Below are 25,927 nucleotides of genomic sequence, written 5' to 3' on the forward strand. Positions count from 1 at the left end.
CACGCATTTCCCTAGTTCGAGAAAAATCACAACAAACTAGAAAAACGCACGAGGGTCAAAATTGGTCCAAAATGTATTAAAACTAGCTAAAAACACTTTAAAATCTATTAGAAATTGTCAGGAGTCATATTCACACAAGCTTAAAGAAAACACCGACCTGTATTAGCTTGAAAATAAGTTGAACTTGGAAAGAAAATCACTGTTTTGTTGAGATATTATTTAAAACGCATCTGGTAAGCCATTGGGAGCAATTTTATGACGATATGGCATGATTTTAGCCATCGTGCTGTTGAAAAACAATGCATTATGCCTCTGTTAACACTAATCGACTAATGTTTATTTCATGTTATGATCTGATTGGTCAATTATCTTTTCTCTCGTATTATCTAACAACAATCTCGTGTATACATATATTCCGTTTCACGTTTTCTGTTCTCAAAATAATCAAGAACCATGACAAATTTATCAGGTGGGCTCTTTACAAATAGAAAATATTAGTCATTCACCAGCAATTCCACACTCTGCTGCCAGTCAGTGACCTACCTGATTCATGGCTACATCTACACATGCAGCGTCACGCAATTCTTGACGCATCACGCGCTTTACTAGACACGTCCTTTTGGTTGCACGGTTGATAATACAGAAGTCGAGCTCAGGCAGCCAAAATAAATAACGACTTGCCATAACCGATTGCAAATTTTGTTTATAAGCGCTTTGCTATTACGCTTCATTTTCCGAGCTTATAATGTGAACGATGTGGAGGCGATGTGGGACCTTTTCTCTAGTTCATTTCGATCAGCTGTCGCATTATATGTACCCACTAAAACATTCCCAGCTCAGAACAATCGGCCAAAATGGCTAAACAAGCATGGGGGAAAAACTACTGGCTAAACAACGAAAAACGCATCTAAAATACAAGGCAACAGGGGATCTATTCTTTTTTTGTCGTTACTAGCAGGAGAGACGGGAAAGTAAAAAAGTTTTGAAAAAACTCAAGAAAGACTCTCTTACATAAAGTCTGTAAGCCTCTTGAAAAGGGTAACTCCAAACCTTTCAATAAGCCTGTCAGACAGTCTCAAAATACCTCTAAATCCATCCTATTGTTATTGAAATTACCGAATGGTCTCACCACTAGTGATGAGAAAATGTGTGCAGAAACTCTTTTTTTCACCAGCAGCTCTGCCAAGACGAGCTGATTTCAGATCTCCCCTTGATGGATGTACCACAAAAAAACTATGGAAGTTACAGCGAAAGGAGTAAGAACACTCATCAAAAACTTGAAAAATAATAAATCTCCTGAACCAGATAACATAAGAAAGTGTGAGATGCTAATAGCCCCAGACATTACTGCACAGCGTCTATCACACATATTCCAGGTCTCTATTGATAGTGGCAAGTAACCTAATTGGTGGAAGTCTGCTCATGTCACCCCAATTCACAAAAAAGGCCCAACTGATGAACCATCAAATTATAGACCAATCTCACTCACTAGCATTCCTTGTAAAATGCTAGAGCATATTGTTCTCCACTATCTAAATGTTGCTCTTGATAAAGTACTGCACAATTGCCAGCATGGTTTCCCTCAGGTCTCTCATGTGAGACACAGCTCTGCTCTACTTATCATGACTTAGTTAAGACCGCTGAGACTCGGTCCTGTACCCATGCTGTTGCCCTTGATTTCAAAAAGACATTTGATAAGGTGCCACACCGACTGCTTATGTTTAAAATACGACAAATCGAATGACTTAACCCCCAAATAGCAAATTGGGTTCAAGATTTTCTAACAAACCGCAACCAAGCTGTAGTGCTTCGAGGAACATCATCTTCTCAGCTCCTAGTAACCTCAGGAGTCCCGCAGGCTCTGTCTTGGGACCCACACTGTTTCTTATTTATATCAATGACCTGCCTGCAGCTGTGAAGTGCAGAGTCAGTCTGTACGCGGATGATACACTGCTTTACTCAGAAGTAAATTCTGCAGAAGACTAAAGAAATTGTCAGGCTGATATTGATGCAGTCTATGATTGATCAACTAAATGGAAAATGCCTTTTAACTCAGCCAAGTGTGAACTGATAGTATTTGGAAACTTGGAGCAACAACAGCCACAATATTTACTGGGTGATAGAACTCTTACATGTGTTGATACTGTAAAATATCTTGGTGTCACACTACAGTCTAACCTACGCTTTGATGCATACATTACTGAGAAAACCAACAAAGCTTCCAAGGTTCTTGGATGCATCAAACACACCCTATACGATGCACCACTACAGTCTAAACAACTTGCTTATACAGCCTTGTGTCATCCTGTGCCGTAATATGCTTGTACAGTATGGGATCCGAGTGACAGACAGACAGTACATAACTTGGAAATGATTCAAAACCGAGCAACACGATTCATAGCCAATCTTAAAGGTAGAGATATTGTCAGCAACACCCGTGAAAAGCTAGGTTTACAATCACTTGAATCCAGAAGAAGAAATCAGAGAGTAGCTTTACTGATGAAGATTCCATCACATGAAAGTAAGCATAATGTGCTAGCTTCTGCTTATGATGAGCTTACTACTGACAGAAAGGATACTGCCATAATCACATGTGCTGCTGCCTGGGGTGAACCAACATCAATATATGCCGTGACTCGCCTCTTTCATAACAGCTTCTTACCCAAAACTGTTGGAGACTTAAGACTTAAATCTCAGACTGAAACATAACTCAGCCTAATGCTGAAATCTAGGTGAACCAGAGTATTAACCAAATTTTTACTTTTGAGGCACTTTCTCAAGGCCCCTGGGGCTAATTACAAGTGTACTATTACTATCGAGTAAGTATCGAGTAAGTAAGTATAATTTGTTTTTATAAATTATAGAATAATTGTTTTCAGTCTAGATTTGGCAAAGTGCAATGAAATCATCCGAGGATCCTGTAAAACCTTTTTGCTAGCAAACATTTTATCTTGCTTAAGAATTAAGCCAAAAAAGGCGTTACTATTACATGTACGTGGCCAGACCTGCCAACCCAAAAGTGGGGCAATGCGTGAGATTTGGTTTTGGGGCAATTGATGTATCAATGAAAGTATATATAAAATTGTGGAAATTGGGGCAAAAATTTCACGCATTTCTCACGCATTTTCATTTTTTCTTTGGGGTGATTGCGTGAGTTTCCCGCCCAATGCGTGAGAGTTGGCAGGTATGTACGTGGCTAGAAAACAGGTGTTGATTCGATGATATATACCAGGTGTATACTGAGCACACCAAGCTGCTTCAAAAATTGTTATCATAAATCAATCTTGTTTAAAAATTGACAATGCTACAAACAATATAGCATAAACTGTCAAATTGATATCAATTTAAAATAATAAGTCGGTAGTTAGGGTCAGTTTCACCACGTTAATCTGACATTTATTCATGTGCGACAGAAGAAATGTATATCATAAGAAATGTTTGATTCGATTCAATTTTGAAAAAATTACCTAATAGCAAATTAATTTTTTAAACAATAACAAACAGCAAAATATAATATTATTTATTTCAATTGCAATATATTTATGATAACACTTAGTTTAAGTGATATCAACGGTTTCTATTTTGATATTTGACAATGGCACTTATGGAAAATTGCATAGTTGACCTTAGCGTATTTCTATAGCCCCAAAGTATCAAAGGTTTTAATGAGTTATGTACATATCGCATTTGTGGCGATGATCAACCTTATCGTTAGTTCTATGATCTCTCAGCAAAATTTCTGGTTTTATATCATTCTGAGACTAAAAAAGTTTAACAACCGGAAGTACACTTATGTTCATATGAAAAAAAACATTTGCTGTTTTTTAGAGAAAATAAAATTTTGTTTACAATTTAAAACAACATCTAAAAATTTAATTTATTTAGTAGCTATACAAATATTTTAAAACAAAGATAAGTTGTGTTTTATTGTTTGGTTTTTAAGGATAACGGTTACGCTGATTACCAAAGACGAACCTGAATCCAGTGTCGTATTGGGACTGTACGACACTTCCTAAACCACGCTGCCTGGTTCCGCTAAACGCTTTAACGGATTTGTTACGCTGGGGCTATGTATTCCAACCTATGATTGGACAAATTTGCTATAAGGGTCGATCTCGATCACACTACACGTGTATCACTAAGCCTAGTGGATCGTAGGCTTACATGTAGATACAGAAACGCTAGGATCCTACTGGATGCATTATTGACGCTAATCTTACAGTTCATATCTCGACAGTTTCGAGTAAAGTATCTATAAAAAATCAGTTACTTTAAATATTTTAATTGTTGACCACCAAAAATAATAAATAGAAGAGTAAATAAAATAATAAATACTATTTTCACTGAGCTATTATTTGTCCACTTTTTGTTTAAACAATACTCATATCAATCCTCAAGCTTGCGTTCTACATATTTTATGCATTCAGTTCTAATATTATTATACTAGTTAGACTATTCACGAGTTTTTTAATTAGACTATAGTTTCTTTGCGGTCCTTTTTATTTTTTGTTGTACACCGCTTTTTAGTTAGTTTACTTGCCGTGGTACCTTGTGGAAAACATATTGTAAAATATGACTATTGATTACCACAATAAAGATTGCTCATATATAAGAGAGTCGGCAAGTTGGCTTGTCACGAATAATAGGCTAGTCACGAACTAGGCATATATATGAGCAATCTTTATGAGAGGCTATCATTTCTTGTAGGAGAAACGAGGGAAGAGCTCGAATAATCCCTTAAGACGTAGCTGAGATGCCATTTGTTTCTTAGAAATGAATTAAATAATGATGACTTGTTGGATTGGGTTGAAATAGTGGATGGGAAGTATGTAAGACATGAACAACGCTGGAAGGAGTTAAAAAGTCAAGCTACCTAAGTGAAGATATTGTTGTAGAACTCAGCGATGACTCACTACTTGCAAATGTGTTCTCCGTACAAGTTGTCGATACTGAATGATTAATAGTTCTCATACACAACTGTAAGTCTTGCAAGCAAGGTGACTGGCTTTTCATTTCTCAAGCTCCATAAGCATAAAAAGACAGAACATTTAGGTACAATTTAATGCAATTAAGCGTAGCCTAATGCTGAAATGAGTTTACAAACGATAAATACTCAAACAGTTACGCTTGTAAAGGTAAGAATGTCAAAGCTATCGTAAAACCTTTATTTGAACGTCGTGGCGGTCTATTTGTCACCCCTTTTATGATGGCGTTTAATTAGATGTGATGTTCAATTAAAGGGTGGCATTCAGTTCTTCAATTAGCAGCTTAGGATTTTGAATAGTTAAATCACATTTAACGAAAAACGAACGATAACATTCAACGTAAAGTTATAATATAAGATAATTTAACAAATGATAACATGACATCCAATGTAAAATTCTACCACTAAATTATTCAACAAATAACGAACCATGAAACAAAAACCAACATAAAATTATAAGACAAAATATGATACAAAACTTATAATACAAAATAGCATAGTGATTACTGGTAATAAAATGTTTAATGTTGAAAGTCGCATGATACATCGCTAGGGTCTCTAACTTGTTCATCACCGTTGAATAGTTGAATGCCATTTTATTGGTAATGCCAGCACTAGCCCGCACTTGACATTCCAGTCCATTCTTAATTGGGCCGTCCAACCTGAAACAGTGATTATTGTTATCCTCAGAGCCGCCTAGAGGGTTGGTCAGCCCACACCCCTTCAATGACTTGACAATTAGCATCTTCGGATTTATGCCCGCTCGACTTGTTTGCCAACACTTATAGCTACGTTCTCATAGTACTCTAAGTACTTTGATATGCAACTTATGCTGTAGGAGCGTTTTAATTGATTGCCAAGGCATCAATGTAGTAAGCTCAATCTCCAGGCACCATGATCCAGGTGCTTTTATTCGTGTGTTTGATGCGTGATCAATGCATTTAATATTGGCCCCCGAAAGTTGAAGTCCATCAAAACCGCACTGGTTTTTTAGTACAATATGCCTAGTTAAGCACCTTTGATTACGAATTAGCGTGACAAATGTCAGTGTTGCTTAAATATAAGTGGCCTTTAAATAAGGTGGCCTTCAAATAAAGGGTGGTGGTCTATTTTTTAACCTTTCTATAATGGTGCTCAAATAAAGGTGGCCTGCAAATAAAGGTGGCGTTTAAATACAAGTTTACGGTATATATATATATACATGTATATGCAAAAAGTTGCGCAGAGGTGAATTAATGTTACCAGGATGTTCTTTACGGTGATAGAAACATAATTCTTTGCCTTGCAGTTCTTGGCTTTGGGGTTTGCAGTTCCTTGCTCTCTGTTCTCCCTCTGACCATAGAGCACAGTTGCTTATATAGCAAGTGCTGATTGTTAGTCCATGGGATTTCTATTGCAAGCTGGCTTCTGAATGACAAAGCTAATCCGAGAATAGCTAAACGCATATGGCAACTAGGCAAGCTCAGCTTAATAAATCCATCACAATATTAACCTATTCAAGTACATAATCTCATTCATTTTAATGAACTTACTATTCGCCATCGAACATATAAAACATCTATTATATGACTACCATTAGCTCACTATGCAGCACTTTATTTGGAATAAGCTTGTTATGGGTTGATATGGAAAGATTATGTTATGCATAACTAATCCAAATCCACACAACATCAGTGTTAAATTTGCTTTGTCAATTTCTATTATGACTATGTTTACTTTGTTCACTTTTGCTTAGCTTGTGTAAACTATTTTGATTATTACTGGTTCAGGTACTATTGAAGGTGTTAAGCTATTGTAAGCAATATTGATATTTACCAGCAAAATATACTTCTTTATTCTGTAAAGCTAACAATTAAACTACACGACTAACAAAATTCTAAACAATAATATCAATGGCAAAAGGTTAAAACAGCCAATAAAGGTTACACCCTTACTCGAACGACCCTCCATGTTCGTTGCTCAGTTCCATATGTCTGCGAGTTTCGACAGTCCAAAGCAAGTCATGATAGTCTATAGATATAGAGGCTCAGCAGTTGAGATAGTAAAGTAGAAGATGCTTAGCTGAGGATGGAGATAGAGGCTCCATAGGTAAGTAAAATATAGAGGCTTCACAGGCAGAGGGAAGAGAAAGGAAGGTTTCAGAGGCTGAGGAACACACCTCAGCAGGCAGGAGAGAAAGGGAGCCTCTGCAGGCCCTTGGGAAAGAGGCTGAGTCATTGATGCTGTTTTTTTTTATAGATGTCTGTGTTATCTTGTGAGAAGTTGTTTAAATGCTCAGGTTCTGCTCTTAATGTTGCAGAGGGATAGCAATTGAGTGGACTTGTCTTAAGCACGTCATGAGAATGTAATGATTAAAATGATGACCAACTCCAATCGTTTTGGTCAGGTCTGGTTGAGGTGTAATTTCTTTTAGTGATTTTCTGGCAGGCCAATTGATGTATTTTTCCTCATAGGTTACTTTTACAGGAGGTTTCTAATGCGCTTGTAAACAAATGTATGTAGGTTTTTCAGATGGTTCTCTGATGTATTAGGTATCATGTTCATTGTAATATTGTGAATATCTCTGGTGGTTTAGGTGTTTTTCCATTATGTTATCTGCTTTTGCTAATATTTTTATACAACAAGCTGTGATAAATCAGCTGAGTAGCTGGTAGTAATTTTAAACTATAATCTCAATTGAATGGCAAAAGTTGATGCAGCTGCAATATACTTTACTGATCATTCACAACAATTTTCAGTTTTACTATACACCATGATTGTAATAGCGTAGAAAAAAATTGCTAGCAAGTCTATCAAGTTCATGATTACTGAAGAAATGCAATAATTACGCTTTCAAATAAAAAATTTATAATGCATTGTAAAAAAGGTTTTTATTAAACAAAAAGTTCAATTGATGAAAGCATTTTGAAATGTATGATATGAGCGCCAAATGTATGATATTACATACAGCATTCATGCTGAATAGATTGTAAATGTTTACAGACATGCTTCTAAAATTTGCTGAGAATTATTCCATAATGCTTTGAGAGGAAAAAACTGAATATACGTACTGTACAATTGTTCACCAGACAGCTTTCTAGAATCTCTCATTCAATACCAAGAGCTTTTACTGCCATCATGAAATAATAATTGTCATGTCGTGACTTAGCTTCAGAATACTCTGATTAATAGTTTACTATTAATTCATAATAAAACACATTTATAATTTATTCCTATTACTACTAGGAGCTGGTGAGCACTCATGTACAAAAAGAAAATACTACCTTGTTAAATCTTTGATACTTTAAAAAAATGATATATCCCGAAACAATAATTACCTACCTTTTGCTAATGATGACTTAATCACGCAAGTTTGAACTTTTACCTGCACTTTTACCTGCACATATCAGCAATGTACATTGTTATTACAATATCTTATATTGGTCAAAACATTCCTGGAGATTAAACTACAGTGTTAATAAGTAGCCATTTATCATTGATTATAAAGTAAACGCAATTTGGGCTTTTTGTGAGTAGATAGCTTGGTTTTGTTATAAGACCAACATATATAGGTATGTCACACATTTTAAAAGGGTTAGAAAGATTTATTTTGTCGAGCATTTGAGTTTAGAGCATTATTTAAATGTAGTATATCAGTATTGGTTAGTAAACATAAATGATCACCAAAAATTGGTCTCTTGGTATATTTGCTAATATGTGCAGTATATTAGCAGTATAGAGTGACATTATTTAAAATTACTATATTCAATCCATATTAATGGAGGACTTGAAAGTGGGAATAATGAGAATCAGATTAATAGTTTGGGGTTTAAGTAGTTGCATTTAATAGTGTTTAGACATCCTTCCTAGCTGATGTATTTCAACTTCATGTATTTTATGCCATTATAATAAGTTACATTAGGTATAACGATTTTAGTTTTTGACTGCGCTAACCTTTAATGCAGTGTTGGAGATGTTTTTGTAAAACTAAAGTACAGTCAAACCTCGATTTACGATAATCTAAATATATGAATTTCTTGCCAAGTCAAATCTTGAGATGCAATCGCCTCCACATGCAACTTACATACAACTTAAAATTTACCCAAATATTTTTGTTTTGACACCAAAAGTATTTTTCAGCATGGGAGGGTCCAAAGTTTCTCAAAACATTCTACTTTTGGAAATCATTACATATTTACGCAGTTCTCTTTCATGTATTTCATGTGTTTTACGGTGCTCGAATAATCTTTGCTATAATATATCTGTATCCGTCGGTCTGTTCAAAGCCGCGATAAGAGTGTTAGGAAAAAACAATTGAACAGCATGAGAATCAAACCTAGATATTTGCGTTTGAAGCTAAGCGCACTACCACTGCCCCATTGATCACCTTTCTACACCTAAGATTAATTGTGCTCATACTTATTACGCATGAGGACCTCTCGTGGCTCCCTGCACTGCCAGCGTCCTTGTATTAAATAATGTATTATTCTTTCTTCCAGGTTTAAAATCATGGCTCTTAAGACGTCCAGTGTAAGTGGAAGTAGTTGTGTAAAAAAAGAAGGCTCAGCTAGTATTGATAGAAAATCTATTATTTTAGATTTAAAACAACAAATAAAAACCTTGAGCAGACTTCTTCAAAATTTTATGACGGTGGTAAATAGCCATCATACAAAAGAAAGTGAAAGTGATGCCAAACAAAGCCTGAAGCTAGTGAATGTGAAGAGGCTGACCATCATAATTAAAGATGAGATGTAAAAAATATATAAAATAGAAACATAAATAGTTTAAATTAAAATACCTCTGTTCCATCTATTTTAAAGTTTATGAGCTGCCTAACAAATTGAATGAAATACAAAGTATTCTTATTGAAATATTTGCTCAAAGATGTGGTGGTTTTGACATACAAAACAGATATTGAAGCAGATTAATTTTGTGTATCCAAGTTTGAGAGTGCGTTAGATTAATAGATTTAATTTTAAAAAAGTTATTGATGATTGTACCTAACAAGTATTACCAAGAGGATATTTTTCACCTGGATTATAGGTAATGATATACTAGAGTAGATTAAAAATTGCTTCTTTTCTATTAAATCGCATATTTGCTATTTTGATGGGTATACTTCTATTGGGAATTCGATTAACTAGGGGGCTTTAATCGGATTGTCACCATTTTAAAACGTGCAAAGATCAATTTGATCCATGCTTTTGTCCAAACGCAGTTCAAATTTTGTCAAGTGAACTAGACATAGATATCTGGTCTCTGTTGTAACAGCAATGCTTTCAATTTGGTTTGAACTATATTTTGTTTGCTGATTTATTAAACATATTTTCAGCTATAGTGTTGATTTTTGTCAGATTGAAGTTAAAATGGTTAGATGAACTCGTTGCAATGAAACTCGCTAGAGAGATAGTGGTGATCTTCACTTTACTGGTGACAATAAATTCCGATGGTCACTCTCTGTTGCCTGTTGAAACTTCAAAGGAGGAAGATTCTGGCACAGCGTCTACACAAGTGAATGTCATCAACGGTAACTGCTAGTTATTTTTCTTACATAATTATTTTATTTAGTCTTTTAAACAAAGTGTAACGCGAAAAGCTCACAAATTTTACACAATAATAACTCTTTTCACATTTAATTTTTGTTAACCAATTTTAGATTCTCTCTTCCCTCAGTGGTGCATTCAAATGGGGAGGCTGCCCATTTTCACTGCTGCCTATGCACTACTTCATATCGGCAGATAGAAGGAAAAAATACTATTGTTCATATATTTCTGTTGCAGCTAAAAGGAGATTTTTCGTTTGCTGTTTTTGTGAAATTTCAATAATAGCGCAACCAGACTTTAAGCAACAGTACACTTGGCTGATTTTTGAGCTATTGCATTAGTGATATTATAATATTATATTATAATAGCAGTGTTCAAATTGATAACCTGTGGCATACAGTAGACTGAAATTATTTGGCAATACAAAGTTAGATGTAATAATTATGTACCTATGAACAATTTTCGCTCTTGTTAAATTCGTCAGATCCAGCGCTTTCAATTAATGTTTTTGGGTAGTCAGTAGTGTTCCACTAGATGCTGTTAAACATGTTTCAATTAATGTCTCGGGGTAGTTTATAGTGTTCCACTATATGCTGTTAAACATATTTCACTTAATAAGTTTTTACAATACTCACACTTTATTTTTAGCAGATCAACGAGATACAGAGGAGTTTGTCCCTACTATGGAGTGGCAAGAGATAAAACCAGGGCAGAGCATCCCAAAAGGTCTTCATGTTAGAATTAACTTTGAGACGGGCTTAAAAGAGGCCAAAATCCTTGTTCCCGAGTCTGATACAAATGAGGTACTCGGTGTTTCTGTTCGCCTTTTCATTATTATTTGTTTGTTTTCAACTTTCTTTTTCAGAATTGTGTTTTACAGGGTGTACTCTCTATGTATGAATTCTAGCTAGGCTGCAGCAATGATGCCAGTATGATCCACCTATCAGGGCTGTTGATTTGCTTTTCCTAGTTTATCTTTAAAACAATTCATTTTGTGTTGAAAAAGCTTACGGCAAAGTGCTAGGTTGCATGCCAGATAGTATTAGAAATGTTTTAGTGTATCTAAAACATTATTTTCGGCATAAGCCACAGAACATGCATTTCAAATGTATATCTGGTGTCAATTGATATGGGCCTTTTACTCATTTTGGACACGTGTACCATTTGAACTGCTGTCATGGTTGACTCCACTTATCATTGTAAATGTGAGCTTGCTTTCACTATTTTCTTTATAATTGAAAAGCTTTCACACTTTTTCCATTTACAAGACGAAGTTGACCTTAATATATTTCATGCTGCTTGTATATTTGCTTTGCTTTCTGAATACATGTATCAATATTAATCTGCAGTCAAACTGATGACAATTAATAAAATACATGTCCATTTATGGTCAGATACCCTCTCTCACAACTAATACCTTAGGATTTTACATAAAATTCAACTCTTCCATCTGTTAGCTTGAGGCGGAGGGTTTTATTCTCTATCGCATATCTGGTCCTTTATATATTATTATAATATTATATTAGTACTTTGAGACATACTGAGAACTATCCAAATACAATACGTAGGACTCCCGTGTTGATCGATATGAACGTGCAACAAATTGGCTGCAAACATGAGATGTGATATTAAAACAATAGTCACTCAATAAGGAGTTGCCCTCTCTTGTATAAGTTACTCGACAGTGTATTAATTTACTCAATAGTGCGTTATTACCCTGCTGGCATAATATTTCTGTGGAATATTTTGTAACATCCTGTTTTCTGGGTTAGAGAGGATGTTAAGGAATGAACTTTGATTTTGGTTTTTCCTGATATTGGCTGAATTCTCACACCTGGTACACTGATGTTTGCGCTTATTTTGCAGGAAAGCATAGGAAGTAATGCTATTAGTCCTCCATTAGAAGAAGCATTGAAACGAATTGCCAGCTCGAAGGATGCTCCTGGCCTTACTCAGGATTCCAATCCTTCTGTCAATCAGAAGCAGGTTGGTGAGTTGGTTTTCAGAAATGTGTGGGCCCTATTATATTTTTCTGCAATGCATCGGCAAGTCTAGCTTTGCTTTATGAAATAATCTTTTAGTTGGATTGTTAGGCTTATTTTAACATTCTTTACAAAGCAAGACTGTCTGAAATACATTTTTATGCATATTGTTAAATCTATGTAATGTTATTTTTGTTCAAAACAGCCAATATGATAAGAGTCAAGATTAATATCCGCAATAATATTAATATCGGCTGTTTCAAAAGATGTCGAATTGATTTCCCTTTAAAACAAGCGCTTTTATGCTGGTCGCGACACTTTTACATTCAACTGTGGTATTTACCAAAAAGCTGCCGGCACTACTGACTTCACATTTTCTATTAGCCCAGGAGGATGCTGCAATGCTTATTATCAAAACGATGTTGTGTTATTTATTAGCTTGTACTTAAACATGGAGTAATGTTCTCTTGATTTTGAGCACAGCATTATGTCTGTAGCTATCTTGGAATCTTATTGACTAAGTTGTTAGTATTTTAAGTTTATGATACCAGTGCTGTCAGTCATAAAATGAAGGAGATCTTCTGAAAAGCTGATGTTAATAAAATGTAAAATTGTGATGTTCACGTGGTTGTCCATGGCCTTTCTTTTGGTTGCTCCATAACATCTCCCAGTAAGCATTAATAAATGCTGATGTAAAAACTGTAAGCGATGGGCCACAGCCATGTCAAGGTTGATAGCGCTAGTTGTAAAACTCCAAACTTGTTAATTTTTATTTTATTCTTTAGTTTTATTATTAATTAAAATAAATTTGTTAGTTGAAATTTCTACTTTCCAATGGTTTTGCTTTGCTACTCTGAGACTACATTTTAGTCATTTTTGTCTCAACCTTTCAGCGCCGATTTTCTTGCATGCGCAATAATATTACAGCAGGGTTTTTTGTTAAAACTATGTTAAACCAATTACTGTATATCGACCCATTTTTATTGATCGTTGTAGGGCGATATCAGTTCATGACTATCTTGTTAATGATCTTTCAATGTATCAACATTTACTCAATCAATTTGTGTCATGGTTAGAAGTATTTAGATGCCACCAGAAGGGAGTCATTCACCACACTATGTCAACTAACTAGCAGGTTTTTTAGCCGTTATTTAGCGAGCTGTTAGCGCTGATGGGGAATGTAGACATGGCTTATATATCGTCACAGAAACAGGCTCGAGGTAGAATTCCTATAACTATTGCATCAAGTAGATCGATATCGGGCCATCTAATTGAATGCTTTTGTCCCCTTTTAGTTACAAGTGTTAATTATATTATTCTTCTTCTATAATAACATAAGAATTATATTTAGTAATACTTTTTATATGTGATGGTGAGTAAAAGTTCATTGTTTAATCTAAGCAGTTTTACCACATGCTGAGCGCAAAAATATATTATATTTCAAGCAAGTTTCCAAAAACGTTTTTCTTTATAAAATACTAATCCTGCGTAATTGCTTTGTAGACTGCTTGATTGTAAGTGGCTTTCTTATTAAGTTCCTTTGACATGTTCTCAAGTGCATCGAAGCTAGCAGCGCTTACTGTTGAGTTTGGTCATCCTGGCTACCCTCCTTGTTGGTTATTTCTCTGCCTCATAAGACTACACTCTTTGTTAGTTATTTCTCTGCTCCATAAGACTAGACTCTTTGTTGGTTATTTCTTTGCTCCATAAGACTACACCCTTTGTTGGTTATTTCTCTGCTCCATAAGACTACACTCTTTGTTGGTTATTTCTCTGCTCCATAAGACTACACTCTTTGTTGGTTGTTTCTCTGCTCCATAAGACTACACTCTTTGTGGGTTATTTCTGTGCTCCACAGGACTAGACTCTTTGTTGGTTATTTCTTTGCTCCATAAGACTACACTCTTTGTTGGTTATTTCTCTGCTTCATAAGACTACACCCTTTGTTGGTTATTTCTCTGCTCCATAAGACTACACTCTTTGTTGGTTATTTCTCTGCTCCATAAGACTACACTCTTTGTTGGTTATTTCTCTCCTCCATAAGATTACGCCCTTTGTTGGTTATTTCTCTGCTTCATAAGACTACACTCTTTGTTGGTTATTTCTCCGCTCCATAAGACTATACTCTTTGTTGGTTATTTCTCTGCTCCATAAGACTACACTCTTTGTTGGTTATTTCTCTGCTCCATAAGACTACACTCTTTGTTGGTTATTTCTCTGCTCCATAAGACTACATACACCCTTTGTGAGTTATTTCTCTGCTCCATAAGACTACACTCTTTGTTGGTTATTTTTCCGCTCCATAAGACTACACCCTTTGTTGGTTATTTCTCTGCTCCATAAGACTACACTCTTTGTTGGTTATTTCTCTGCTCCATAAGACTACACCCTTTGTGGGTTATTTCTCTGCTCCATAAGACTACACTCTTTGTTGGTTATTTCTCTGCTCCATAAGACTACACCCTGTGTGGGTTGTTTCTCTGCTCCATAAGACTACACTCTTTGTTGGTTATTTCTCTGCTCCATAAGACTAGACTCTTTGTGGGTTATTTCTCTGCTCCATAAGACTACACTCTTTGTTGGTTATTTCTCCACTCCATAAGACTACACTCTTTGTTGGTTATTTCTCTGCTCCATAAGACTACACTCTTTGTTGGTTATTTCTCTGCTCCATAAGACTACACTCTTTGTTGGTTATTTCTCTGCTCCATAAGACTACACTCTTTGTTGGTTATTTCTTTGTTCCATAAGACTACACCCTTTGTTGGTTATTTCTCTGCTCCATAAGACTACACTCTTTGTTGGTTATTTCTCTGCTCCATAAGACTACACTCTTTGTTGGTTATTTCTCTGCTCCATAAGACTACACTCTTTGTGGGTTATTTCTCTGCTCCACAAGACTAGACTCTTTGTTGGTTATTTCTTTGCTCCATAAGACTACACTCTTTGTTGGTTATTTCTCTGCTTCATAAGACTACACCCTTTGTTGGTTATTTCTCTGCTCCATAAGACTACACTCTTTGTTGGTTATTTCTCTCCTCCATAAGATTACGCCCTTTGTTGGTTATTTCTCTGCTTCATAAGACTACACCCTTTGTGGGTTATTTCTCTGCTCCATAAGACTACACTCTTTGTTGGTTATTTCTCTCCTCCATAAGATTACGCCCTTTGTTGGTTATTTCTCTGCTTCATAAGACTACACCCTTTGTTGGTTATTTCTCCGCTCCATAAGACTATACTCTTTGTTGGTTATTTCTCTGCTCCATAAGACTACACTCTTTGTTGGTTATTTCTCTGCTCCATAAGACTACACTCTTTGTTGGTTATTTCTCTGCTCCATAAGACTACATACACCCTTTGTGGGTTATTTCTCTGCTCCATAAGACTACACTCTTTGTTGGTTATTTCTCTGCTCCATAAGACTACACCTTTTGTGAGTTATTTCTCTGCTCCATAAGACTACACTCTTTGTTGGTTATTTCTCTGCTCCATAAGACTACACCCTTTGTGGGTTATTTCTCTGCTCCATAAGACTACACTCTTTGTTGGTTATTTCTCCGCTCCATAAGACTACACTCTTTGTTGGTTATTTCTCTGCTCCATAAGACTACACTCTTTGTTGGTTATTTCTCTGCTCCATAAGACTACACTCTTTGTTGGTTATTTCTCTGCTCCATAAGACTACACTCTTTGTTGGTTATTTCTCTGCTCCATAAGACTGCACTCTTTGCTGGTTATTTCTCTGCTCCATAAGATTACACTCTTTGTTGGTTATTTCTCTGCTCCATAAGACTATACTCTTTGTTGGTTATTTCTCTGCTCCATAAGACTACACTCTTTGTTAGTTATTTCTCTGCTCCATAAGACTACACTCTTTGTTGGTTATTTCTCGGCTCCATAAGACTACGCTCTTAAGATCTGGTTTTCAGATTTATATTCTCATGTCTTTTATTTTTATAGAGTAAGCAACTACTACATCATTTAAGAATGTAGAGTTGTGCGATTTGGATTGATCCCCTCTTATTGCTGGATTTCTTTAGGCTAAGGACATAGCAATTATCGGTCTGTTTTGGAACTATAATAGGTATCTTTGTCAAGCAAATTAATTTTAATTGCATTAAAAGTTATGAATTGGTAATTGATGGTAAGCCAACTCATACATCATTATAATCCCGGTATGCATATAATCTGAGAATACCAACTGCTTATTATAATTACCACTACACAAGTTCATTATGCATGGCTTGTAGAAGTGGAGGTCTATGAAAGAGATAAAGGAATCGTTTACCAAGCAGAATATGACCATCTCATCAGAGATGGAAATTGTAAGCAGCCTATATGAAAGGCTTCTCAAAGAGACCCAAGATAATGACTCTATGCTAGCCCTGGATGATTTAGAGTTTTATGTACACAAGTACGATAATGCTGTGTACTTCTCTGATTTGGGAGGAGTGGTTTTGCTGAAGCACCTGATCAATGCCTCATCTCAGCCAGATATTGTGGCTAAGGCTGCGCTTACTTTGGGCTCAGCAATGCAAAGGTAAATATTTTTACAACTTCATGGTTTGCTGTAACTGAAAAAGTCTAGTGTGTTTATTTTTCGGCAACAGACCGATGTGAGCCACAGCTGTGCTTGTAATTTACTTGTTTGATGTGTTTAAAAGTGAAATTCCTAGAAATATAGTTTTTCGATGAATCAACTATTGCGAACATCTCACGTGGTAAATGCTTTATCATTAATGTGATAGATTAGTTCATTAAAATCTTTTTCGCCAATATCACACGCATCACTGCTCATTAGTAATTTTTGAGGAAAGGTACAAACTATAAATTTTATTGTGATATGTTACGGTGTTAATTTCTGTGAGTTGAATGCGGTGTAACTACATTTAAATTATTGTAAGCATGTTGCTTAATTACGTGATATTTATATGAACAATTTCGAGGCCTTCATAGTATGGAAACCCATTAGGAAGTTGCATAAACTGCTGGTAGACACATATGGAGATGTTGGCTGTCACTAGTGGAAGAAGTAATCTTTTTCAGAGCTTGCCCAATGGAGACTAGAATAGTCAGACGTTAGAAAACAATACAACTGTTGGTTATATTTTATAACGTTAGTTATCCTTCTCTGCATTTGTGGGTATGGTGTATGTAAATGTATGTTTGCCATCTAGTACTACCTTCTGGCCATGCATACGGTTAGCCAGAGCGTAAAGCACTACATCAGAATTAAAGACAGCAATGGTAATCTGGGGTGATTAGGCCCCACCTCTGGTTGAAGCTGGTCTGATATGAGATGTAGGTGGTAAGCCCTTGGGCAATCATTTGTCACTAACAAGAAGCCATTAGAAATGTATTATCTAACTGCCTCAGGGTGCCACGGATTAAGTGGCATTTCTTTTTTTCTAATAACATTTTAAAGTAAAACTTTCCATCTGGCCTCTTTGGTCAGCAGAACTGTTCTTCGTAATTGCAGCTGATCTATAAATTAATTATGCGCATCGTCGGCTTAGCAAATGAACACGCTTTTATCAGATAGCCAGAATTGGTCAAGCATTAATTAGATAACCTAGGTTGAAACGGAATAACTATAAAGATTCCTAACATTGTTGAAATGACTAAAATAACTTGCAATTTACTGCTTTTAGGTTTTTTCACCCTTTTTCGTAATTTTTTGTTATTATCATTCTACTTGCTATTGTTATAAAATTATTGATTTTATCAGACTTTTACCCTGTCATAGGGTGGGTGCTGTTAATTACTGTGCTGAAATTGTCTGCTTGCTGTAAATGTTTTATCATTTTTGGTAGTATCAAGTGAAACGGCGAAAAAGAGAGTTATGTAAAAGGACAGTCTAACGTCACATATGGCTCAAATTGATCGGGATTTTAAACAAAAACCGGTCAAGTTTTTAAACTGACAACTAAAGTTGTCTGCAATTGTTTGTGTATTATAATTTTACTTTCGAGTAAAAGCCTAGACTGCATTTCCTTTCCTAATGTGATAATTTGCTGAATTTCATGTTTCAGCAATGCATACGTTGCACGAGCGGCTATAAAAGCTGGCATAATGCCAGCACTTTTGGGTCGGCTCAGAACCGCAGTCTTTAATACAACTTTGTCAAATCGCCTCATCTTTGCCATTTCATCGCTCGTGCGGGCTGATTCAGAAGGAGTGAACGACCTGGCAGCACAAGGCGGCAGTAAAATATTCAGGTAACTAGTCAAATTGTTATGTTTAAAAATGACAGAAGGTATCTCTTTGTGCTATACTTCTTGCTAGATATTTAAAGGTTTTTTATATCTTGGCTCATATCGTGATTGCAAGATTTTTTTGTTCATAAATGTGCAATCATTTGACTTTTTTCTTGTTTCATATCGAATCATTTGGTTGACATTTGCAATAAACATACGCGGATTTATCATACCAATGATTATAACTGTAATGATTTTGTACTTACCATGAGCGGTTTAAAAATGAGAAATAAACAAACTACAAGCGATGAAGTTAGTTGCTAACATATCGATTAAAAATGGTTGCTCCAGAGTCGTATAGCTTCACAGAGTTCCGCGACGAATGAAGCGTATATGGGAGCTCGCTTGTGTCCAAACAAACAAGCCACGTCCACAATTGTTTTATATAAGTTATGATGGAGAGGCCGCAACATTTACCAACAAAAATTACTCCCATTGGCAGTCGCTCTGAAATTGATCGTTACATTATACACCATTTGAAATAAAACAAAATTCTCTACAAGAAACTACAAATAATTTTTTTGCAAAAATGTAAAGTAAATACAAAAAGTTGAGATATTGAGAACGAGGTAAGAATATTCCATTAGAGATCAGTATGTCAATCGAGTTTGTTTGGAAATAAGCGTTTTTGTTTCTGGTTTTTGTCGAGGGACTCTGTGAAGCTATACGGCTCTGGGTTACTCTATAGAACATTTAACATAGCCGTTTTTAATGATTAATTTTGTTATATCACTGTAAACGAATGTCTTGAACTGAATTTATAAAATTACTTGTATGCTGTCTCTGTACGATAATGATTTTGTGAAGTCATGCTGAATGTCAATGCAAAGAAGAACTGCTCACAAGACCATGCTTGCTCAGCATCATTGGGCGCGTTACTACTACATGCAAGTACTTGTTCTGTAAGTCTAATCTTAGGCAGATTTGTGACCTGTGTACAAAAAATTCAGGCTGAATAAATTTTCGAACAGGTACTTTGGAAAACAGCAATAACGTGTCGTCTTGAGATATAAAAAATTGTCTGCTCTTTTCTAATGTCCTGTTACATTATTTGCGTAACAATTTTTAATTTGATAGATAATGTATGATTACTTGCAACATATTCAAGGCCTGTTCATGGATTTGCTTCTCACTGTGCTAAAAAGCTTTCACCGGACATTTCTGCATCTTCCTTTTTTGTGATCACTTCGGACTATTAGGACACCTCATAGCCAGTGCTCATAGCTCCACCAGCAAGGGTATTCCTCTGGTTCCAACGGTCTATTAATGCATCTTATTTATGGCTTGAATGATTGTATAACCTTCCATCTTTGTTTTTACCAATTCCTGATAAATAAATATTGTTTTGATGCTCAGTTTAGTTTGTGTACAATAAATCTAAGAATCACTTATATCTGAGTATGTTTACAGTTATATATACTCCACAGGACATTTTATCTTAAGATAAAAGGGCTGAGAAGCTGCTAGAGCTTTGAACACATATTTTCAGGTTGAAAAATATAGTCTGAGGCTAATGGTTATTACAGATCAATCATCGCGGGTGATGAATATGGTCTGAAATCAAAGGTGAAAGTGTATACGTTGGTGGATGACTTGTTGACAACAGAGAGGTGAGTGATATTGCTGAACCACTAGGTCTAATGGCTACTCGCATAGCCCATCCTGTACTAAATTTTACTGAAACACAAACTTTTCATTTATTCAAAAAGTATAGTTCAATATGGAATAAAAAGGTAAATTGTTACCACTCACAGAGCATGATAGAAATAACTGTGCCCGAAAATGGAACTTGTTCTTTGCCTGTGGTTTTAAGGTTAAACAGTTCAGCCAGCCGTAGACACAGGCTAGAGCCACATGAAAGGACACTATAATGAGGTCAAAAAAGGCTTCTGATCCTAAATGCCCTTGCTGTACATTAGTAGCTTTAAGCCAGCATTCCTTTGCTTCCTACCTGCCCCCTTAATATGAGACATGCAAAAATTTTCTCACCCCAAGTTAATAATAAGGTTTACAAATGAGAAGTTGTCTGCCCCCCTTAATGAGAGACATGCGCCAATTTTCTCACCCCAAGTTCATAATAAGGTGTACAAATGAGAAGTCATCTGTGAAACCTCTAATATTAGTATTACCTGATTGCAAGAACAAATACTTTTTTTCAATTGATGATACAAGATGGTTTTAAATCAGTTATTTGTGTTACACATTTATTATTGGCTTTTCACTGAGCCCCTTAGTAAGAGCTGTGTTGGAAAGTATATCTACGCCAATATATGTATAAGTTGAACCACTAGAAAACATTTACTGTATTTTCCGAACTATAAGTCTCTCCGGAGTATAAGTCACACCAGTCATAAAATGTATAGTAATGAAGAAATAACATATAGGTCGCTTTTTGTTTGGAAAAATTATTTGATAAATTGAACATGAACAACAAAAGTTTCATTTAAAATTGAAGTGACAAATACTTTAAAAATATAAAGGCAACAACAGGCTGATCGGTATGCTTACGCTACATGTCACAACTGAGCATGTAAACATAACATGTTAAGAGTTATTCCGGTTACTTTAGCATAAATGACTTGCTAAGAAATTCACCAAAATCATGTGTCAATCCAAATACACGATAGCTAAAATCCAATTAAGTCTGCATTCACGTTATTTTTTTTCAACCATGCTCACAGCGGAGGTAGAAGAATCGACCACCTAGCTTTTAGCCCGCGATTGACATTATTGTTTTCTTCATTTCAGTTAGAGTAGCCTACGCCTTCCAGTCCCTTACAGGTTTCTCACCAACTCCAGCTTTTCTTTTTGCTGTTCAACCAGTCAACAGCTTCACATATAAGTCGCTTTGGAGTATAAGGTGCACCCCTGGCAGGTGCACCCCTGGCCAAACTAGGAAAAACCGCGACTCATAGTCCGGAAATATGGTAATTTCATTCCTGTAAAAACTATTGTTAGCTCATATTTTGTGAACAGTTTTAATTTGTTTTTGGCTTGCCCTTTTGAGTGAACCTTTGCCATAGTAGACTTACTGTTAGAGGTTCTTATACACTATGAAAGCTATTTTTTCTTAATGGTGTTAATGCAGCTATCTCGCTCTCAGCATACATTTGAATTCACACAGAAGTATTAAAGACGACAAGCAAGCTTGGAGAGTCAGATTTCACTTAAAAGGTGGCTGTCTAACACTGATGTGAACATATGATATAGATAAAACATATGCTGATTCCATCCCTTCAATCCTCACCTGGGGCACATAACAACTTATTGCTAAGTGATATGGTCATAAGCAATAGTTCGTACAAATCCATCTGCCATGATTTATTTTATATTCAGCAATTATTCACTCTTGTCATTTTTACCAGTTTTCTAAGAATCTAGCAAATAACATAAAACCACTTAATGCGACCTTATGAAAAATTTCAATGACTTTGCCTAAATGTCCTTTATGGCTAATATTAGCCCCGTTCTGCGGTACACAAACATCGCACGACTCACGTGTCTAATGCTCTTAACCAGCATATCAATCAAGTGAATTATACTAAGCCCTAAACTTGTTAATCACCGGTCTGCGGGTTGTAGGAGGGTGTTAAAGGTGCATTAACTTATGTCCAGTCTGTCTGATGTCTCGTCACTAATCATCTTGTTCTCCTCTGCCTCCATATATCTCCGCTTCTTACCAAATATTGTTCAGTGACGCACGACTCCTAGCATCACCATAGATAACCTATTGTTTTGAAAGCTGATCTACATTTTTTTCACATCATTGTTTTGTTATTAATCTTGCCTACAGGATCACAGTTCATGAAAGAGAAAAATGCAAATTTTTACTGCACATTGTATAGAGAGCGGCAAAGCAATAGTCTTGAGAAGAGAAGGGTTAGAGAAGGGGGAAGAGGGTAATTAACTAGCATGAAATAACCCCAACTTTTTGGCGTACATTACTTGCATTCAGTTGTAGCCTCAGTAAAAGTATATTCTCTTTTTTAATAATCCAATTATCACTTGTGACTAAAAACTGCTAGAAATATAAGAACAAAATCTGCATAGATTGTTGTGCTATCTTGAAGACTCGCAAGAAGTCATCTGGAATGTCTAATTTGGCTAGCCAATTGAATTGGAAAGTTCTGGTTTTACCATCTCAATTTGACCGCCACTATTTGCCATCCTTGATTTTTACGAACCCATAATAGCAAGGGATCAGTAGAAAGGTGCCCACAAAACTGTACTACTAATGACTCAATTACATCAATAACAATTAATTTGTTTGTTGTTTCCTTTCGTATCGAAGTCCATTTTTCAACTCCAAGTCTTTACGGTTTGTTAAAACTTTGGATAGAACACCATAAAAATAATTAGTAACTGTATCAGACTAATAGTAGCTCCTTGTTTAACACGGTTTTGATACTTCTATGTATGGTGGTTACAATGTGGTTACATTGGATCGATGCTCATAGCTATTCTTCTATTACACATAAAACGCCAGTTTTGGCTGCAAACGGCAGCAAAGATATCAATTAGTGCATTGAGCTTTTATGCAACCTTGTTAAATGTAGTTATAAAACGAAAAGATGCTTTCAAATTTGAAATCAAATAAGAAACTTGAAAGCTTGAAGTGCAGTGCAGGCTATAAGATCATCATCGTTGGTTAATTGCAAGCAATAGATATTAACTGGTAGAACCGTGTGTCAGCTTCCCATGCATGTTTATTTAAAGATCTACTACAATGGAGGTAAGTTAGCAAATGTCTTAGATCCAAAAGGTCTAACGTCACCCTGCCTGACGGAGAGAGCGAATTATGAGTGACGTTCATTTCATCTGCGAAAGGGTCAAATTTATCTTCCGAAATTTCTGACAAAGTCTTTGGAAAATACAACACCACTTTTCATTTAAACACCACCTCTAATAAACCGCCACTATACGAAAAAGTTGGAAAATAGAGCGCCTTGGTGTTCAAATAAAGGTTTTACGGTATGTATTATTTATGTCGATACTAAACTTTCTATATTTTTTATATGAAAAAGCCACATCGGAATATGTCAAAAACTTAAGCTTTCTAAGTAAAACCGTATGACACGCAAACGGTTTTTTGCAGTAATATCACTAATAATTATTTTTTAAGAACTTTGTAATGTAGAATTTGGTATAAAACTCATCCTATGGAAATATATTGTAGGCAAATTGATAATTGACAGGAAATATTGGGTAAAGAATTGTTAGTGTTGAGATTTACCTTACAATTTGTTTTCGTGATATAAATTTTATCTAAATAAGTCGTGAAGGCTGCTGCACTTTGCCAATCATTCATTGAAAACTTTTTCATATAATCCGTCTAAATTCAAAATTAGAATGTTGCAATTAAATATTTGCTTGATTATTATTGTTTGAAAAGTGTTACTTGGTAAAGTCTGTTTGTCCTTTTTTAATCTTTACTAGCCTTTGTATTTAACTCGCAAAACTGCATTGTTTCAAGAAACTCCAAAATTGTAAGTTGGAAATTGCATTGGGTGTAGAGCTAAACATTTGGTCAAATTGTAGATCGTACGCATGTAAAAATGTTAATGTGTTGAAGTGATAACTGGTAGAGGTTTGACTTCAATTACATATGTGAAAGTAGCATTTTTGTGTTTAAATATTTTTGCTCAACGTATTAGTATTATCGTATTATTATTATATCTTTGAGAAAGCATGGGCTCATCCTTTACTCTTTAGTTATGTCTGTACTTTTCACACGCGTATATGATAAGGCAGTTCAGCAACTACAAAATAGGAGTTGTCCATCTTCATGGTGCATATGGTAGTCACTATGTGAATAGGACACTGATATTTCCTTTCAATAATACTATGCAAATCACCCCTGTTCAACATGTACTTCATAAAAAGTATTGAAGAAGAGTCAATTTACGGAAATAACTTTACATATAATGCCAACGTTTTTATTATACTTCGACCTGCTTACATCATAATATTCTATTTTTCACTCATTAAATGCTATAAAGTGATTGACTGGACCGCCTTTTCACTCCCCCTCATTACCGTAAATAGATCAATTCATGTATATTTATTTCCTGTGACAATTTTTGTGGTTGCCACTATTTTTACTCAGCACCTTACAGGCTAATGCTGTATATATGTTGTAGCGAGATGACTCCGGCTACGCGCAAATTTTTACTGGAAGACGATTTAGTCAAGCAAATGTGTCATCAACTGTCGAGGCTGCTGCCACTGACTCCTCAGGCAGCTCAAGTAGATAAACTGATATCTTTCCTTGAAGTAAGTTCAAACCATTGTGCGTTATTAGTTGCTTAAGTAGAAATGATCTGCTTGACTTTATATCCCCTATCTGGACTTATCTTAGATTATGAAATTTTATTAAAGTTATCTGGTAAGCTTTTGGTATGAGGGTCTTTTAATGAAGGTGGAGATTGCAATTAAAGTTGTATCAGAAATATAAAGTGAATAATGATGACTCAAAATCATGACTGATCACCAACTCTTTTCACCGATACAGAGAAATTTCTGCCAAGGGGAATGTTTTCTAGTGTCTTGCTATGATTTCCAACTTGTAGTTTCATGTTTTGGAAATATGAGTCTTGATTGATAAAATTTGTCATTCATTTTTATTACATTCGTTGTTCATTTAGGCAATTATCAAAGCAAAATTCTACAGTTAAATGTTTTATCTTTAGGTTCACTACTACTATGGTCTTTGACTACAATGGTCTTTATTTTTGGTGGTCTTTAACATTGGCCATTGGATGTGATGGTCTTTGACTATGTTGGTTTTTGACTACAAGTTTGTCTTTGACTAAGTTTATCGATTACTTTATCGATCTTCCGTTATCATTTAATGATCGGTCAGAAAAAATGATTTTACTGAAAAAGTTGCGATAAATTCTATGGATAAATTTATTGATATTTTTAACCTATTACCAGTATTATTGGCTTGCTCACAGCATCACAAAGTTTGTGTGTACACAAACTGATATTTTGACTGCAGTTTTTGTTTAATGCCAATGACTTTCCATAAATTAAATAACATACCACTGTGTGGGAAGCATTATTGGACAAGCCTGAACACGTCTTTGAGATGAATGGTAAAATAAGTGAATGGTTTTTTAATGCTACTGTTTATATACACTTGTTTGCATGAATGGTTTATTAAAGCTAGATTTCAACTGC

At 35.4% G+C, this 25,927-nt stretch overlaps 1 protein-coding gene across 1 annotated transcript in view; it reads left to right on the forward strand.

The window, feature by feature from the left end:
* The first annotated feature begins 4,137 nt into the window (after window positions 1-4,137).
* Window positions 4,138-25,927, forward strand: part of LOC137404364 (nucleotide exchange factor SIL1-like) — a 30,208-nt gene continuing 8,418 nt past the window's right edge. The window contains exons 1-8 of the mRNA XM_068090562.1: window positions 4,138-4,248; window positions 10,318-10,490; window positions 11,155-11,309; window positions 12,373-12,492; window positions 16,739-17,028; window positions 18,521-18,706; window positions 20,272-20,355; window positions 24,886-25,018. Coding sequence (XP_067946663.1) covers window positions 10,352-10,490; window positions 11,155-11,309; window positions 12,373-12,492; window positions 16,739-17,028; window positions 18,521-18,706; window positions 20,272-20,355; window positions 24,886-25,018 — 1,107 coding nt within the window. The 5' untranslated portion in view covers window positions 4,138-4,248; window positions 10,318-10,351. The remainder of the gene's footprint in view (window positions 4,249-10,317; window positions 10,491-11,154; window positions 11,310-12,372; window positions 12,493-16,738; window positions 17,029-18,520; window positions 18,707-20,271; window positions 20,356-24,885; window positions 25,019-25,927) is intronic.

The sequence above is a fragment of the Watersipora subatra genome, chromosome 9 (assembly GCF_963576615.1).
Source record: "Watersipora subatra chromosome 9, tzWatSuba1.1, whole genome shotgun sequence".
Lineage (NCBI taxonomy): Eukaryota > Metazoa > Bryozoa > Gymnolaemata > Cheilostomatida > Watersiporidae > Watersipora > Watersipora subatra.